General features: G+C 43.7%; 1 protein-coding gene across 1 annotated transcript in view; it reads right to left on the reverse strand.

The window, feature by feature from the left end:
- The window catches only part of eya2 (EYA transcriptional coactivator and phosphatase 2), a 23,157-nt gene extending 5,985 nt beyond the window's left edge, over positions 1–17,172 (reverse strand). Inside the window, 11 exon segments of the mRNA XM_060069956.1 lie at positions 72–228; positions 231–311; positions 438–473; positions 476–545; positions 547–618; positions 1,003–1,079; positions 4,499–4,612; positions 4,966–5,090; positions 5,486–5,528; positions 5,940–6,013; positions 16,705–17,172. Coding sequence (XP_059925939.1) covers positions 72–228; positions 231–311; positions 438–473; positions 476–545; positions 547–618; positions 1,003–1,079; positions 4,499–4,612; positions 4,966–5,068 — 710 coding nt within the window. The 5' untranslated portion in view covers positions 5,069–5,090; positions 5,486–5,528; positions 5,940–6,013; positions 16,705–17,172.
- Between the last annotated feature and the right edge of the window lie 2,828 nt (positions 17,173–20,000).

Raw genomic sequence — 20,000 nt, forward strand, 5'->3', positions numbered from 1 at the left:
AAGCTTCATTCATGTGTCAGAACCTTATTTTTTTTGTGTGTCTGTGGGTTCATATGTGTGTATCATTGTGCATGCTTGTCAGTGTGCGTGCGTGTATTGGTGTGTGTGTGTGAGTGTGTGTGTGAGTGCATGCTCGTGTGCATGTGCGTGCGTGTGCGTGTGTGTGTGTATGTACTTCTATGTCAGAATCCAGCGGCGGAGCTGGATCAGTGACCCTCTTCCTCCCCTCAGCTTCCCATCGGAGCCTCTTCTGGTCTGGACCGTCTCCTCCTTCCCTGGCGTGGAGGGGCTTGGCGGTGGCTGGTACTCTCCTAAAACACACGCACATACAATGCAACACAATTACTTCATTAGTTCGTTTACTGAAGATTTCTCCAAATTAGGTCAATGAAGTATTGCAATTATAATGCAAAATTCTTTTTTATTTATTTTTTTACCTTGTGACTCTGGGCTGTGATTGGGCAGCATGGCGAGTGTTCTGGATGCTGATAGGCTAATGGAGACGTGATGGCGGCGGGGCTGATGTTGCTACTGGTAAGGTAGGGGGCTGTTGTAGTGGTGAGAGTTGTAGTACGGAGAGTACTGACTCTGACTGTAGCTGGAGTACGCAGAGAAGTCCTGGTACACACAAATACATTCATGACCATGTGTCCATGGAGGGACACGACACTGGTTGATAATAACATTGTATTGTATAATATTCAATAAATTCAATTCAATGTATTTGTATTTGTACATCCCTTAATCAGTTACAGTCTCAAACGGCTTTATCCGCCATATCTGTATGACAACCCCCTAACCCATGCCCCCCAGAGGGAAAAGAAAAATTATATCGAAGAATATTTAAGGGCCTCAGTTACTACTAAAAAAACAACAACTAAAGACCATGACCAACAAACAACCAACTATTCTATATTTTGCGAATAAATATGAAACATGTTACATATTTCAAGTGGGTTCTATCATGACTATTGATTTATATAGTGATGTCTTGGTACTCACTTGCTGGGTGGGGTTGAACGGGGACGAACCCGGGATTGCATTGGTGCCTTGGAAGATTCCAGATGATATGCTGCCACCTGAGAATAAGGACACATTTCAGCCACCAGACAGTAGACGGGCTCTGCAGCGGCTAGCTGTGGCTCACCACACTCAATGTTGGATGCAAACTGACCTGCAGTTGGACTACAACGAACTATCGTTCATTGGCAAATAAATCACCATGAATGTGTAAACTTTGTAAGTCCTCCAGCCACACCGTTGCTACTTCATGTATAAACCCTCAATTTGACTATCAATTGCTTCCCTTCGAAAAACAACACCCTATTTACCAAGCAAATAACTGTTTCTAAAACAACGCAAAAGTATGATTCCCACTCGTTCATCCATAGAAAAGGCTCCACTTTCCTAAAGTAGCATTTCGGGTCGAATATCGATGCCTTCATACCATCTTGTTTTCCTGCCTTGGGATTCCTCTCAAGACATCATATCAAATGCATTCTAGACCATTCTAAACTATCCCCATCCACCCCAGTCCCCTCTTACAGACTTTGCTTCTCCCTCGACTTCCCAGCCCTCTCCAGCCCACAGTGAACGCCAAACAACCAGTCTCATGATTGTGCAGAACTCTCCGGGGACAACACAACAATCTTCAAAGGCAAGCGAAAGGGAAAAATACAGGTCTGGCTGGAGTAAACATCGGCTCGCTCCCATGCATGGTTCACCCCATTGTTTTCGGTTGTACACGCAGCGTGTCCTTGTGTATGTTTAGTTTGTGTGTGTGTGTGTGTGTGTGTGTGCGTGCGCGTGTGTGTATATACGCATGCCTGTGTGTGTGAGTTGGTGTGCGTGCGTTTGATGACTCAGCATGTCATACAATGTAAAATTCCCAAAACATTTGGTTGTTGTGGCAATTCTTTGGCCATTTGAAGTTAGGCCCCTGTAAACCTTTATGGCGAAAAATTTCAAACAATTGTGAGGTTTGGAAACAATGTTTTTCAGAGCTTGAAAAGACGCCCATCCATTCAAACACAACAACTGGTAGGAGCCTTCCTTTGTGTACTTTTGAAGGGGAATTATTAGCAGACCCATAGAGACTATATGTTTACATGCACGTATACACTCAAACCATCATCTCAGCTTCTCTGGTGTTTTCCTTCTAATGGCAGACACATGTGAACAAAATCACCGTTGCAACAATGATCTCATAAGTTAATTACTCCAATCATGAGTGCAATAGGTTTAATACGCCAGCTCTACGCGAAAGACATAACGATGGGACGGCTTGACTTGTTACGCTGGTGATTATTTTATTTATCCATTTGTTTGTCCTCAACAGACTCAGTAATCCTCCAATGGTTCTCTCTCTTCGAGTACAGATGATTAGCATAGTCCAGGAGGGGATTCCCCCTGTGCCGTAAAGCGAGCTCTTCAACCTCATCTCACAGAGTAAGGCGGAACTGATTTGCGGCCGGTTGACGCAATCCACCCAAACAACAAGTGGCAGTTCGGAATTTTGTGTCAAAACCGATGCACTGATTTGTCCTGGACTGGGGCAGGGCACCAGAGAAGTGGACCGGCCCTCATACAATCATTGTTCCATTCTCTGGAGCAGCAACATGTAGGGACCTGGTTCATGGCTGGCCACGCTCAGCAGCTCAAAAACCCCTTTCTAGCGGGGGGGGGGGGGGGTACAAAACATCACACGGTACAAAACATCAACATCTCTCCTGAGTTCTCTGCGCGGTTTGGCTGGGTTGTCTAACGTACCGTGTCGTAGAGGAAAATATACCCCGGTGTGTTATGCTGGCTCCCTCCTACTATACTACCTCGTAGTAAAAGCATACAGTCAGTCAGTGGGAATGCTTCGCGACGCCTCTGCCGCTCTCAGCATGTCTCCATCCATCCCCAGCAATAAACCGCCTCACCCCTTGAAACGCACCTTAACCTCTCCCCCGCTCGCACACAAGGTCAATTTCATGCTGCGCTCAAAGCCGTGAAGGCACACTGAGAGAGGCACGCTCTGGGCGCCGAGACAACACAGGAATGTGAGGGGGATAGATGTATCCACACACACACACACACACACACACACACACACACACACACACACACACACACACACACACACACACACACACACACACACACACGGACACATGCATGCATCCACACATAGACACATGCATCCACACATGCTTCTATGACACATTTCTGTATGTCTGTTCTATGGCTGTTTTGTCCTAAACTTGTATCGCTCCCTCTCGGTCACACTGATCTCGTTCTCTCACACACACACACACACACACACACACACACACACACACACACACACACACACACACACACACACACACACACACACACACACACACACACACACACACACACACACACACACACACACGGCACTGTGTTGTTGGTCTGAGTGGAGAAAGGGGGCCTGACCCCAAGAAAAGAGGAGGGGTAGAGAGAAGACTGACGCCAGGAGCCTAGACCGCAGCTAATGGAGAACAGGTGTGGAGGAGAGAGTAGAGAGGAGAGAGGAGAGGAGAGAGAAGAGAGGAGAGAGGAGAGAGGCGAGAGGAGAGAGGAGAGGAGAGAGGAGAGAGGAGAGGGGAGAGGAGAGAGGAGAGAGGAGAGAGGAGAGGAGAGAGAAGAGAGGAGAGAGGAGAGGAGTTGAGAGAGGAGAGGAGGTGAGAGAGGGAAGGAGCGATGAAAGGTGAGAGGAGAGAGGAGAGGAGAGAGGAAGATGGAAAAGGAGCTGGAGAGGAGAGAGTAGAGAGGTGAGGGGAGAGGAGAGAGGAGAGAGGAGAGGGGCGAGGGGAGAGGAGAGAGGAGAGGGGAGAGGGGAGAAAGGAGAGGAAAGGAGAGAGGAAAGGAGTGAGGAGAGAGGAAGATTGGAAAGGAGCTGGAGAGGAGAGAGTAGAGAGGAGAGGGGCGAGGGGCGAGGGGAGAGGAGAGAGGAGAGAGGAGAGAGGAGAGAGGAGAGAGGAGAGAGGAGAAAGGAGAGGAAAGGAGAGAGGAAAGGAGAAAGGAGAGAGGAAGATGGGAAAGGAGCTGGAGAGCAGAGAGTAGAGAGGAGAGGGGCGAGGGGAGAGGAGAGAGGAGAGGAAAATAAAGGAGAAGAGAGGAAGGGAGAAAGAGGAGAAAGGAGAGAGGAGATGTGGAGAGAGAAAGGAGAGGAGAGAGGGAAGAGGATGAGAGGGGTGAGAGGGAGAGGGAGGGAAAGGAGAGGAGAAGATGAGAGGAGAATGGAGTTGAAGGGAGAAGAGAAGATGAGTAATGAGGTGAAGGAAATGAAGAGCAGAAAAGCTATGCAAAGACAATAAGACAAGAGAAGAGAAATGTAGCAAAAGAAAGACGGGACAGGTGAAGAATAGAGCATCTAAGAATGTTTGAATGTGTAGCTCAGTGAGGCCATATGTGGTAATAGTTGCATTTGAACATGTGTATGTTTCTCTGTGTGCCTAGGTCCAAATGTTGGTATGAGACTGACCGTGTGCAGAGTAGCTGTAGAGAGCTTGGCTGGGAGGCGTGCTGTTGAAGTTGGAGTACCCCAGCAGTCCAGTCTGGCCGGGAGAGTGGCTCAGACCATCCTCTGTCTTTATGTCTGTACATGGACGGATATGAGGGAAGAGACGCAGAGGGGAGAAAGAGAGAGATGGAGAGGGAGAATTATGAGGAGACGGGAATTCTGGTATGCCACAATTATGAGGAGATGGCATACCAGATCTGGTAGAGATCTGGTATGGATCTGTTAGGGATCTGGTAGGGGATCTACATCTTACTGTATGAAGGCCATCTGTAGTTTCTGTGTGTGTGTGTGTGTGTGTATGTGTGTGTGTGTGTGTGTGGGTGTGTGTGTGTGTGTGTGTGTGTGTGTGTGTGTGTGTGTGTGTGTGTGTGTGTGTGTGTGTGTGTGTGTGTGTGTGTGTGTGTGTGTGTGTGTGTGTGTGTACTTACTGTAGGAGGGCATGCTGTAGGCCTGCGTGTGGTGTGTGTACGGAGCGTACGGTCCAGCAGCCTGGAGTGCAGGGCTGTATTGAGTCTGTCCATATGCCGCCATGACACCTCTGTGGTCAACTTCACTGGAAACAAGAGGACTTTCAACAGGCTGTCGTTTTGGTTCAAAACAATTGTCCTTTGCCTTGTAATTAGAAAACTAAAATAACCAGTGAAAGTAATGAATTTGATTCTGGGAAGAAAATCAAAAATGCTTGACTGGAATGATTTCCAAAACATTGAAACATTTAAGCCAGAAATGAATATCTGTACTTTGGCGGTTTCAACCCTGGAATAAAACTGTAGAATCCGGTAATGACAGACATGGACTGGATGATAACACAATTGAAACAGTAACCATTATTTTTCGCAAATAGCAAAATGACAACATGTTTTCTGCAGTGTTCAATTTGTGAAGTGACAAGACACACATTCGGCATCAAAGTATAAATTACAATTGTCAGGAATGTAGAAGTCTCACCTTCAGTGGACAGGATTAGGTCACGGATAACAATGTAGACAGCCTGTAAAACATACAGAACAAATATCATTAGAACGTATATTTTTTCTTATATAGCTTTTGTGTAAAGAAAGAATAGGACGTTAAATGTCTCATGATTTCCAAACAAGAGGCAAGTTTCGTTATGCCAAATGTTATAGTCTAAATTAATGAATTAGAAGTAAGGCCCTTAAAACATAAATAATATGAAATCTGAATCTTCAAAGAATGCACCCTCTCTTAGTCGTTTAGAATGATGCATTAAATGCATAGGCCTATCACAATAGTTATCAGTTTTATGTAAAGTCCTTCATGGATACGGTGACAATCCATTTTTCCATATCACCCAGCCCTACTATCAACACTCCTCGGGAGCAATTGCGCCACTATTGGGGTATCGCGATGTGTGTTCTGTTGGCCTCCTCACTAGTCTCACCTGGGTTTACAGAGGGAGGCTTTGTCTCCTGGCTCCGGGCTGTTAGTCAGGTTTGCCTGGGAGCATCAGCTCTCCTGCAGAGACAGAAGAGAATACATTTATAGTCATGATAATTATGAATGTTGCTCATCAACAGGAATTCTGGTTGAGTGACAACTGCTAGTTGGCGCCAGGGAGAGAGAGAGAGAGAGAGAGAGAGAGAGAATAGTAGACAACACTGAGGTTACACACCCATTATGGACATGCTGTGGGTTACATGGAATTGTAATTAAAATGCGACTTGCAGACAACAGCCGAATGACACCTGAAGTATAAACTCAATGGATGTCATTGTTTCCTTGGGATGTGACAAAGGGCGAATATAAACCATCGTTATCAATCAAAGGTTTGGCACTGTCACTATAGCTGACGTGACTTGTCGTCTTTTACAAGGTGATTGGCAAATCATGTAAATATGATGATTTGACAGAAGAGCCAAAAGGAAGCAAAGAGGGAAGACATGCGGTCAATGCCAAGACAACAAGTGGCTAGTCTAAACAGGAAGAGACGCCAGGTCAGTCTTTCCACCAGAAGATCCATTGCCTTCCAGGTCTTACCCTGTAACAGGACAGTTTAAGATAACTAACCACTAGTTGTGGGAACTAACTAAGTGATGTTGATGATTCACCAGCTGTTCTCTGAATAAAAGTACTTCCTTACAGGAAACTTTATACATTTTTACTACAAGATGTATTCAAATTCTTACTCAACAACATTTAATTCATATAGTTTTAATAAAATGGTAATTCATGGAAGAGATGCAATCAAGCTTGTGCCTCCAAACCACAAGAGAAAACCATTAGGGTGACAAAAAAGTTAACCTCAATACCCTATATGTCTGAGACGTAATGTTGAACAAATACTTTTAACCTTTTTAACTTGAGTATTAATCAAGAGCAGACTTTGGCCAGACAATTTTTTAAGCAATGTGTTCCTGATGTAATCTACTAATCTACTAGTCAAACATATGAATAGTTCAGCCACCCCTGGGGATACATGTGGGAGTGCAAAGGAAAGTGATCGACAATAGACTTCCTCCAACGTGCTTCACGTTTGTAGTCATTTGTATTTCCTGACGATGAATGATAGCAAAAGCCTTTCACCGTATTGCAAAAAAAACCAAAACAAATGAGCCCACTAAAGACACTCAAGGAGTCTGTTCGCCTTGCGCTTTTCAACACTCTCACTACTCTCCTCTCACTTTCAAAATCTCTCTCCCTCTCTCTCTCTCTCTCTCTCTCTCTCTCTCTCTCTCTCTCTCTCTCTCTCTCTCTCTCTCTCTCTCTCTCACACTCTCTTGCCGTGCCTCTGGGCAATTCCAATCTGGCTATGCTGGAGCTAAACGCTTGACCTCCGACCTCGCTGACAACACATTGACAGAGACAGACGACAGTCATGAAATGTATGGGGCGACAGGGTTTTAGGCCGTTTGACAGATGGGTTGAGATGAAGAGGAAGGGCGGGGGGTGAAAGGGAAGGAAAACATAACGACACGTTTACAGTGCTTTAGGGTAGTTCCTATTTTTTGACAGATGAAGATACTTAGCCCATAATACCTGGCTTATGTCCTCACGTTTGTCAATATCATTGTGTAACAGTTGCCACTAGTAGTGTTGACAAGTACCTTGTGCATCATGCATGCCAGGGGCCTCAGCTGGTTCAGAAGATGCCCTCTTGCTATTTTAGAAAATTACCTCACGCATTCGGCGGCCTCATAAAACACTAGTACGCGCCTCTGTTATTGCACCAAAGCAAACATAAATAAGGGGGGTTGTGACATTGATGTATGATAATGGACATGCATTCATTAGTTTGGAGGGAGGCAGGGAGAGAGAGAGAGAGAGAGAGAGAGAGAGAGAGAGAGAGAGAGAGAGAGAGAGAGAGAGAGAGAGAGAGAGAGAGAGAGAGAGAAATTATCCTTTATTTTGTGTTTGTTCCTCAGAATGTTCTTTTGCAATATACATTTTCTGATGTGTCTTTATCAAGTCACCTTCAGGCTGATTGATTTCCCATTGGATGGGATGATAGGAAAATGATTTGGTCCTTCATAGTATGCAGGACCAAAACATTTACCCCAGTACAAATAAATATGTACAATAAAAATAAAAACAACATAGAGTCCAGCTGTGGAGCTGGACTTTAAATATCTGTCAGAGTGCTATTCCTTCAGATGTGACCTCCACATGTTTGAGGGCCGACACGTTCCTTTGAGACAGCGATCCCACAGCACAGAGGAACGACCTCAGCGGTACTGAGACAAAGGAAGATGGATATAGGAAAACAAGAGCCGGTCGAAGGCACCGCTGCGGTGTTGGGTCAGAGGGACTGGCTTCAGAAATCCTCCATCCTGATGTGTCTGTGTCTACACACACAACCACACACACACACACACACACACACACACACACACACACACACACACACACACACACACACACACACACACACACACACACACACACACACACACACACACACACACACACACACACACACACACACACACACACACACACACACAAACACACACACACACACACACACACTGTCTGTGCTAGTGCAGGGCTTCCTGGTGGAGTGTCAGCATTGGGCGCAGGGAGCAAAGGTCCATGGGAACGGCAAGACACTGGAGGAAAGACGAGCAGAACCAGGCAGAGATGTGGACAGTAACCCAAGCTAAAACAAACCCAGCGGGCCACAGGGGCCACAAAGGCAAAGCCCACCAGCTTTACCTGGGGTCCCGGGGTTGACCGGGTATCACTTTCTCTGTCTCCGTGCAGGCGGCTTGCGTCATTCACAACGGTGCTCTGCGTTTCCCGGGGTTGGAAGTGTTATTGGATAGTTTCATCCTGGTTATGCCCGAGCCACGCAATGGTTGAGCAGAGCATAACGACAACAGGCGTGCTCTAAAGACAACCCCCGCCCGCTCCCCTCAACCCAGAGGGCAAACACGGCTCGGGTTGTTGTTCTGTGTTATCCCATGAATATAATAAATGTGTGTTACACCTTGATATAAGCTTGATGAAGCTTGGATCTTGGTTATTATAGTGACGTATCGACTACTGCGTGTCAGGTCGTGATTAACACGCAAGTCACGGGCAAGTAGGGGCATCCACAAACGACATCAACATCAATCGATCGAATTAACCGAATCAATATTTATTGTACTTATTATTGTACAATAATCACAGAGGTATTGTAGAACAAACACAGGTGTCACCCATGACACTAATTAAGAGACTGCTGGTACAGTGTGTACCAGGACTGTACGATGAAACCTACAATTAGTGTCATGAGCGACGACTTTGTTTGTGAGACGGGTCTATTGTAGCTGTGTTTGTTAGGTATTGTCATTAGGCCATTGGAGCAGACCGAATTCATTAGAACACAACAGAAATGTTGATCTGTGTTAACGAGGACATGTCCTCGTAAGTGTGTCGAGCGTGTGTGTCTAGCTATGAATGAGCCGTGCCATCTGTATCAATGTGCTGCGACTACTGCCCCTCCTCGCTGTTTGACCTCTCCTTAAAACAAGATGGCTCTGAGCCAGCCGCTGAACAGGGAGGGCCACGCTTGACAAACTGCTCTCCCACCGAGCCATATGGAGTTCCCCCCCAAATGGATGCCCTCCGACTCAGACTGTCTGCCAATAAGTGCCTTTAGGAGGGGGGGGGGGGGGGGGGGGGGGGGGGGGGGGATGTCGCTGGTGTGTTTGTGTGTGTGTGAGTGAGTACCTAACAAAGGCCCCACATTTAGGTTCCTAAGTCCCCTGTTAGAAGCCTCACTGGAGTGGGGGGGGGGGGAGGCCATCTGCTGGCGACCCTGCCCTCTGTGGGCCTGCGACAGGCTCTGGCTGACTGACGAGCCCTGGGCACACTGCGGGACAGATCGCTTACCGCACATCAAAGGGCCGTTCAGGGCTGCTGCTGCTCCCGCCGACTCCTCCTATGCTCATTTAACTTTCATATGTAGTGTTGGACTGAGCCATTATCCATGTGCCAGATGTAAACACAGGGCTCTTGGTGAGAGTGAAGTGTCCGAATGGGGACATCGCTTCTTGACGACATCAAAATACTACCACTATATACAGTGAGTACTAACAGGGTAAGAGTATGAATGCAATCGTGGCACTATCCTGATGCGCTTTGGATATGAGCGTCCACCAAATGGCAATTTTTTTGGTTTTGTTATTATTATTATATCAAGAAGCATACAAACACAGCACCACACACCGATGTTGCAAACAAATGAATGATTAGTCTATTTGCTGTTCCGCTCGGTCCACGCCCTCTAAGCCTTTCAGTTAAGAACTGGTTGGAGGCTACCAATAGGCGTATGGGATGAAACAGGCTTGGGGTTATTGAGCAGAGCTGCTACTGTAGATGCAGCCAGGGAGATGGGAGTTCCTGTGAGGTCAACATGCTATCGGGTAACAATATCTGTAATAACTCCATCGACATTTGGACAAATGTAGTGCATTATTGCTGGCCAGCCTCCATGTCCCAGTCATGAGACATAGAAAGTACTAATACGGAGACATCTGAAGAGAATTTAAAATAAAATAAAAAAGTAGCATAGCATGTAATCTTGAGTTTGACGAGATAAAAGCTGAGACATGTGGTGGTATGGTAACAGATGTTGAGGATTGATAATCACAAACCATCAACCAGCTCCATGGATGTCTCATTCACCACCGTGACCCCACCAGCCAGTAAATTCAGTTACTGTTTGTGTGTGTGTGTGAGCGTCTGTGTGTGTGTGTGTGTGCGTGGGCTTGTTTTGATTGGCCCGTCGTTATGCTATGTTGCCTAGAATGATACAGTATGTCAAAATGCGAGCAGAATTTGGTCCGCTTGTCTTCTTGCTGTTGAATGATGTCATTGAGTTCAAGTATTGTAACCACAGTGATCCTTTAAATTGTCTCCGGCTTCGGAAACCAACGATTAGTAATCTTTTTAAAAAACATTTTTAATCTACTGAATCTTTGCAAATCATAACGTGAATAATGGCTAAAGACATGGCAGAGATTATATCATTATTTGATGTTATGTTTGAAATCTTGATAAGCCAGCATTATTTAATAAAGCAAGTTCTAATAAGAAGTACAAAGGTTTGCTTCACTCCATACACTCTTGGAGCCTCACAGCCGAGTCAACCTGAATGCGTCCAGAAACGACAACACATCCCAGTCTAATTGCAGTGAGGGGCTAGAAAGAAACAAGCCGAAAAAAAAGAGAACCCTTTAAAAGAAACACAGTGAATGGAAGAGTGGTTCCTATTAAATTGCGGTAGCGCTGAACCTGTTGCCATCCCTGCGATGTGTGTAACTCTAGCTTCCAGACACGGTGGCCGTTAGGTTACACTTGACTAACTCTCAGAAACAGTGACTGCTTTTAAGTCCACTGCAGCCCTCCCCTCCCCTCCCCTCGCCTCCATCTCTCCCGGTAATCGAACCCTTTTCATTCAGTCACGCCGCTGTCTCTATCAGTCAGCCATCTCTATGTCCCTCTCCTCCCTCTGTCGCCATCCATCCATCCAATCGATTTGTTGTTCATCCCCACTTACTCTCACTCTCTTCAGCACCTTCTCAACCTCCCCCTACATCGCATCATGTGGCAGGAGCTTTTATATACTGTTTATATACTGTCAATGTCGTCAGCTCACCACCCGGTTTAGGGCTCTGGATAGCAAGGCACTTCATAAGGAACAGGTTATAATATTAATGGCCATGGATTTCTTTTCATCCACCATCCCGTTCTCTGCCACTTAATAACACAGTCTTTATTGCTTCCGCACCCGCTCCGTCATGCAAGCTTCTAGCCGCTATAATAAACGGATGGGATTCTGTTGGATGGTTGGCCAGATTTTTGTCCACCAAAGAAAAGACCACCAACAGCAAAGTGCCCTAGAGTCCAGACCCAGAGTGTCCCCGTTCTCTCCTGGAGCCAGGGCCCAGCGCTGGGGGTCAGAGACCAAAGGGGCAGCTGGCAGACCTCCCAGCAGCCTGGGAGGGGGAGAAATGGCTCGGTGGACGGGCCTGACCCCTTGTCTGATGGTGGTCTTGATACCAGGTAAAATCTCCCCCCCCCCAAAAAAAACATCTGGTCCTGTATTGGCAGGTTGAACGCACACACATTCACTCAATATGCTTGAGCAAACGCACACAATCATACAGAAAAACACACTGGGCTTTGGCGGTGTGCCACGCCCGTAATGAGGCGCACACACACACACACACACACACACACACACACACACACACACACACACACACACACACACACACACACACACACACACACATATACTTGCATGTGCAAAGGACCCCCTAGTAAACTCATACACACATGCACATAACAGAGACCCCCACAACACACACACACACACACACACACACACACACACACACACACACACACACACACACACACACACACACACACACACACACACACACACACACACACACACACACACACACACACACTCTTTATTAGTCATTAGACCAAAATGTTTTACCCTCCGTGGCGTTCCCTTGCGCCCCCCCGGCAGATGACAGTAAATGACCGCCCTAGTTGCTAGCAGCTGGCCGGCCAGTTTACAGAACAGCTCAAAGAGTACTGCAGACAGACTGGAGGTCAAATTACTACTTCACTGCTACAATCACTGTCTTTATACACGTGTTTATGTGTGTGTAAGTGGGGAAGTGAGAATCATAGCAAGATGCAGAATAATTCTTAGTAGTAATCCGATGGCGGTCATAATAACATGAATGATGGCAGTGTGATGGAATTAATAATTAAACAATATACGGTAATAAATAATAACAAATGATAAGAAAAATATATATAATATATATATATACGGTATATAAAAGATATATAAACATGATGAAAATGTTAACTCCCAAAATGAAAAGCATTCAATAGAATGTAATACAAAATCGGCAACAAAAAGTAACACGTGATAGCAACAGGCACAGCTGCTCTCTGCTGACAAACCAGCTTCTAATACACACACACACACACACACACACACACACACACACACACACACACACACACACACACACACACACACACACACACACACACACACACACAGACACAGACATGCGCAAGCACGCATGCACACAAGCATGCACTCACACACATAATATGTTGGAATTTGAGTGCCACATGCCCCCCTGGGGTGATTTCTTGGGTTTTGTAAAAACAGTGTTTTTTCTATGCGTGTGTGTTTGTGTGCGCGTGCGTGCGTGCGTGCGTGCGTGCGTGCGTGCGTGCGTGCTTGTGTGTGTGTGTGTGTGTGTGTGTGTGTGTGTGTGTGTGTGTGTGTGTGTGTGTGTGAAAGACAGTGAGAGTTATAAAGAGTCCAAGAGCTTAAACTGTACGGGCTCCACAGCAGCTGATTCAGAAACTACAAGCTCACCTTCAAGCAGGGAGAAGATCAGCGATCAGCTGTTTGTAGCCCTTGGTTATAAAATTGACTCTTGGTCTTTCGGGCTTTAATAGGAACTGCAAATGAGACTTCATTATGATACATATGACACACCATACAAAATAGAGATATTGCAAGTTACTAAATATATCAAGAGTAAACCTGGATTCAAATAAAAAATAAGTAAATAAATGTATTATAACCATTTCACTTTCAACAAGCAGTAATACTATCACACACAAATATGTTGAGGATATATTTTGTACAATCATTCCCACCACTAACACGTGTAAATAACATAATGCAGCGTTGTCTGTGTATTTGTAGACAATTGTAAAAAAAAATCTAGCCATTTCAAATTGAATGTAATCGTGAAACCAGAAAATGTGTTCCAGATTACATTTACTGAGGTTTCACATTGGCGGGCAAGAGGCATAAACAGATAGAACTATCCCAAAAACATATCCATTTGCAATTATTGAGCAATTAAATTATGATTTAACCTCAGCATGTGGAAAACTTGCATTGGTTGACATAACCGTGTACATATCACAGCAAACTATACTAATCGAAGGTAGAACAGTATGTCTCTTAACACATTGCCTCTGCAACTGAGATTTTTTATTTTTTTTCAACAAAAGCAACAGTAGGCCCATCTCTTGGGGTTTGTTTGTGGTCAGAGCTGGCCCTTGAGCGAGAATCTGGAGGTACAGAGCTGGACTTCTACTTCTGAGGTTAGAAATCATTCAGGAGAAAAAAACTCAAACCCTCAGCCGAGAACTCCACAGAACTCAGAAACCCCAGTGTGTGCGGAGGTCTTCTGTTTGGGTTTCTTTTTCACCATGGTTTCGTAAAGGTAGTTTTAGACAGCTTTGTCTTCCTCACACAATTTTAAATGTGTACATTGAGTATGGAACTATCTAATAGATATCCCCATCTTGACAACTATCCATCACAATACAATAGGCTATTGTGGATGTCATACAAATGTATACCATCAGAACACAAATCTTTCTTTGAGTTGAAAGTAATACGTTTTATATATTTGCTCAGTCGATAGGCAAGAGATGTGTGTGACATCCAACTGAAATGCAGCGCTAGGCAGAGAAGATAAAAAGAGAAGGACATCATTGAAGAGAAGTATGAAACGATGGAAATGGAAAAGGGACTGAAAGAGAAGGGGGACAGAGAGACTTGGGACACAAAGGGTTTAAAACCCGGGCGTGAAGTATAATGAAATTGGGGCCGATAAAGTCAGGAAGAGAACAGCTTCCTATGAAAATATTTATCATTCCACCAACTTTTTGGCTACAGAGGGCTTTGGAATTAATTTGTGTTTTCTTAAGAGGGGGTGCCATGTGCTACAGGATGGGGAATTCTTCTCGGCTTGGGGTTTTTCTGGAAGGCCGCTTATTCACAATTTATTAGAGGCAGTAATAGAAACCATGACGGCCGAGGCTAGGGGGTAAGGGTCCCGGGTCCCGGGCTGGGGAGGCCAGAAATGAGGCCTAATGTTATTAAGAGCCGGAGCAGCATGTTAAATCAAACACGCCAGAGCTGTACACACACACAGGGCCCACCCCTCTGTACCCAACCAAGCCAACCACCAAACCCACCATGCACCACTCTTCCCTCAATGTTATTTATGGAAGTCAGATAACAGGTAGGCTATAGGCAAGATCAACTTCTGCCTATTCCCAGTTGTATTTGACATAGCAGCTATCTCTCTACCTATCAATAAACAAAGTTTGTTTTGTTGATGTACACAATTTATCTTATTAGAAGAGCACACATTTTTTTAACTGACTAGATTCGTGGACAATATTTTAAAATGTGGCAATATAGCCTATGGGGATATATTTCTGAAAAAGCAAACACAATCACGTGTCCGCTCTCTCAGGGATTGAGGCTCTTTCCAGTCAGATATATTTATCTTGCCGTTAAACTAAATATAACGATTGGCAAATTGTTAAGTTGATCTTGAACCATATTTCCTAGGCTATATCAGATTACTACATTAGTAAGAATTCAAAGAAATTGAACAAACATTATGAACGTATTAACATTATTTCAACACTTTAAGTACAAGCAGTGAAAGCCACGCTCAGATCTGCCCTATATTCCTTATTTCTGTTCTATTTTTTTCTTTTCACGTGTTTTTATACTAGATATAGATTCAACCATGAGGCTGTAATTACGCAGGATGTGTTTAAATGTGATATGAATGGTTGGAAAAACATTGGAGTTCGTTTCTAGACCGGGCCGATGAAGGGGTCCTTGAAAATATGAATACCCGCTTTGAAAAATGCTTAGCCCAGCTCCTTCAAATTACTTAATTAGGTCCCTCGCTGCCGAGGGGGTCCCAGTGATTTAAATGTAATCTTCTCTACTTAAACCTGGCCAAAGTGTTGAACACATGTGTAAGCAGCACCAATAATAACAAAATAAACCATATAAAAGAGAGTCAATAATCTAGGCCAAAGGTAGGCCTACCGTAGACCTATATATTTGACAGACATTTTTTTTTAAAGGAAATCTCCTTATTCGTTTTGGATAAATAAATACAATTCGGTTGTATCTAAAACAGAAAAGAAAATTGGTCACAGGTTACTATCAGGCTATGATTGTCCCAAACAAAAAAACATAAATACAGAATTAATTAAATAATTATAATATTTATAATAGGCCTACTACTAATGTTAATACGACTAATATTATAAATTATTATGACTATTATTTGTAGGCTATTACAAAATAATTGGTATGCAGAGCTGTAGGCTACTCTTTAATGATCTAATGTAAAATTTCTAAATGATTTAGGTAGGAAATGATGATGAAGAATGTCAATACATTTCCCTTTGGGGTGTTGGCTATTTCGTTATTCAGAAATGTAGAATAGGCCTACAATAATATTTGAATTTCAATAGGCCTTAGTTTGTGTATTAACCTATTTCCATAAATCAATTAAGAGATCATGGATTCGTGCTTGCTGTGAAAATATACAGGGCTAATAGGGCTTAAAAAGTAGATGCACTGGGATAAAATCTAAATTCTGTTTGTGGCAGGTCTATTGACATTTGGTCTATCGAACAGCCGAGCCTTCTTGTCATGTTTGACTTGAAATAGTCTACTCGACGATCTCTATTTGAAAAGCGTAATCGTTTCAAAGAACACAACAAAAAGGTGTCACAAAAAATCACACTGTGCTCATTCATTTCTGATTTCAATAAAGTGCCCGAACCTGGTGAACAAACTTCAAACCAAGTAGCCCGTATTTGTAACTTACCATTATTTGCTCGAAGTTGAAAGCGAAAATCCGCTTGTCTTCGTAGGAATTGTCTTCACATGCCAACGCGTAGCTCCGTCGCCCTCGGTAGTGTCCCTGCAGATGTTGCTTAATGTAGCTTAATGTAGCGAATAAAGCTACCGGAGGCGCGACTCGCAGAGCGAGCTACTTTCTTATCAGCTGAAGTGGTGTCCCGCGCGCTCTGTTTTCTAATCGTCCTCGACCTCGCAGCTCTTCAAATAAGAGCGATCCCTTCTCATTGCACCTTCGGAGGAGCGTTTGCTTACGCTGTGATGGCGAAGTGATGTTAAGTAAATGGCAAATTTTTTAGTTCCTCCTCCTGAGGGTGTTCATCATACGCGCGTGGATCGCGCGTGTGTGAGTGAGTGTGTGCATCTGTGCGTTGGTACATTCATGCGTGCATGCGTTTGTGTGTGTGTGGTTGTGTGTTTGTTTGTGTGTCTGTGTGTGTGAGGGGACCTGACTGCGCGTTTGTGTGTGGGGATGTGAGGGCGCGTTTGTGCGCGCGTTTGTGTGTGTGTCTGCCTATAGGAATAGACTCAATGAGAGGACCGATGCATTGCCCAAGAGCCTTTATCTTAATCACCTTTAAAGTACACTTAACACAACTACTGAAGCGTATCTCTGTTCTTTTGTGACTTCTTTGTTTGCTCAAGAGATCTTCCCTAAGCTGTGTTTACATAATGACCAAAAGTCCGAAATGTATGCAGCTGAATCCTCGAAGGTGTTGACTATTCTTACTGTCGGCACTTCAGATATGGGGTTTGGTCGTTCCCTGCCAAATAACTCCAAACTACTATCATTTGTAGGCCTATCCAGAGTAACAGCTCACTGTGTTGTTATCTTGACTTCTGTGTCCGTGTATAGCGGTGCTGATTTCTTACAATGTATGTTTGTTAAATGGTATTATAATTGAATGGAGGCTAAGCCTATATTTGCATTGTATTACATTTATGGGTATTTTAAACACACAATTGAGGTTAACTAAATGTTTTAAAATACAATTATGATCCTTGCACATTTCATGTATGTGATTTGTATACAGGAGCTGCCAAACCGCCTGAAACGTTATAGAAACTTTAAATGTGCAGTTTATTGACAACGTGGCTCCTGTAACATCCTCTTAAACAAAGGTAAATATTTGCCAACCTTCTTGTCAGCATACAGCCACAATAAATGCCTGCAACCAAAAATAAAGAGTCTATTTTTCCTTTAAAAACTGGCCAGAGATGTGGTTCATTTTTTAAAGAAAATTCAGTCACTTTTGTGTTGAAGTAAGATTTGGACAAATGTTATATAATATAGTTAATTTGATTTTCAGCATGTATGTGCTTACATGTGTGTGCGTACATTTACACCATTATCGTGTGTGTGTGTGTGTTCTGTAACATGAGCAAGACATTGTTGGAGTTAGCAGCCGTGCTCAGGAGGAAACAGGTCTTCTGGTCCATCGCCAACAGGATGCTCTACTTAACATAAGCCCAGCACCATCTCTGCCACAGGGACATGGATACACACTGGCACCTGGAAGAGCTGTTCATATTTCACTTCCAGGTGAGATTGTCACGACTTTTGTTTCCAAATAAGGGCCAAATATATTTGACTAAGGCGTAACTGTTCTTTGGGCAACGGACATGTGTGCTCTCCGTCTGTGAAGATAGACAGCAAATTAAAATTGGCCTCTGAGAAGAAAAAAAGGGATCACTTCTGCTTTGGTTAAGAATGGAAGCGGATCAGTTGAATGCGTCGAACCAAAAGGTCCTCTGGTTGGATGCAAGGTTGGGATTTAAACTTGGTTTTGAGTGGTATAGATCAATTGCTTGATGTTCTAATGTTCTGCTATTCGTTTTTGCATTTGAAGACCGTCATGCCCATTCCAGCGAGGGAAGTTCGATGCACTTCAACATAAGAAGCATCATTTGACATCGCACTATGAGAATTCCTCCCAACATGTCGTCGACTTTTTCCCCCCATTTCAGAGTGCGGGTCAAACTTTCCCTTGAACATATGGAATTCATCTTTCCATCCACTCTATGCACACAAAGCAGTAAGCTTGGATACAATTTTTTTTATCGAAAAGACTTAACTTGGATTAAACATGTTTTATGATGTTCCAGTATGTTAATCTCCAAATGACAATGGCCCTGGGAAGTACCTCGGCCCAGACAAGATGAGCAAGTCTGCCTTCTGGTGGGGAATTCAAGGCGGGTAATAAGGCCAGCTCCATTCTTTCATTGGAATTTGTGGTCAACAAAGAAACACTACCATTGTCTGTCTCTTCCTCCAAATGTCTCACTTTGCTATCCGTGTATTTGTGTGTGTGTGTGTGTGTGTGTGTGTGTGGTTGTGGGTGTGTGTGTGTGTGCGCGCCGCTCAACGACAGCTCCACACCTCCCTACTGCTTGTATCCCACTCACACCCCACTTTCGTCTTGACTGGAACAATCAATTTTTGTTTTTATTAGCTTAATTAGTCAACTTTATTAGTTGAATCGTTCCAAATAAAGTAAGAAAATAAATTCCAGTCAGTGCTATGTCGAAGGAAGTTCCATCTATTTAAAAATCAATCAATCTATCTATCTATCTATCTATCTATCTATCTATCTATCTATCTATCTATCTATCTATCTATCTATCTATCTATCTATCTATCTATCTATCTATCTATCTGTCTATCTGTCTATCTGTCTGTCTATCTGTCTGTCTGTCTGTCTGTCTGTCTGTCTGTCTGTCTGTCTGTCTGTCTGTCTGTCTGTCTGTCTGTCTGTCTGTCTGTCTATCTATCTATCTATCTATCTATCTATCTATCTATCTATCTAACGATCTAACGATCTATCTAACGATGTATCTATCAATCTATCTATCAATCTATCTATCTATCTATCTATCTATCTATCTATCTATCTATCTATCTATCTATCTATCTATCTATATATCTATCTATCTATCTATCTATCTATCTATCTATCTATCTATCTATCTATCTATCTATCTATCTATCTATCTATCTATCTATCTATCTATCTATCTATCTATCTATCTATCTATCTATCTATCTATCTATCTATCTATCTATCATCCAATCAATGCATCCATTCGTCTATCTGGATGCTTTAACTTTTCTCTTTGTAAACACAAATTGTGTTTGATGAGTAGCAGTACAAGAAAAAAAACATGATGGAAATAGTGATGAGAATAAAAAGGGTCTTGGTAGTAACTATTATCTTGCCATGACTAGTCAGAGGTACAGCCAGGATCTCCTTATCCTTCTCTTCT

Source organism: Gadus macrocephalus, chromosome 13 (assembly GCF_031168955.1).
Source record: "Gadus macrocephalus chromosome 13, ASM3116895v1".
NCBI lineage: Eukaryota > Metazoa > Chordata > Actinopteri > Gadiformes > Gadidae > Gadus > Gadus macrocephalus.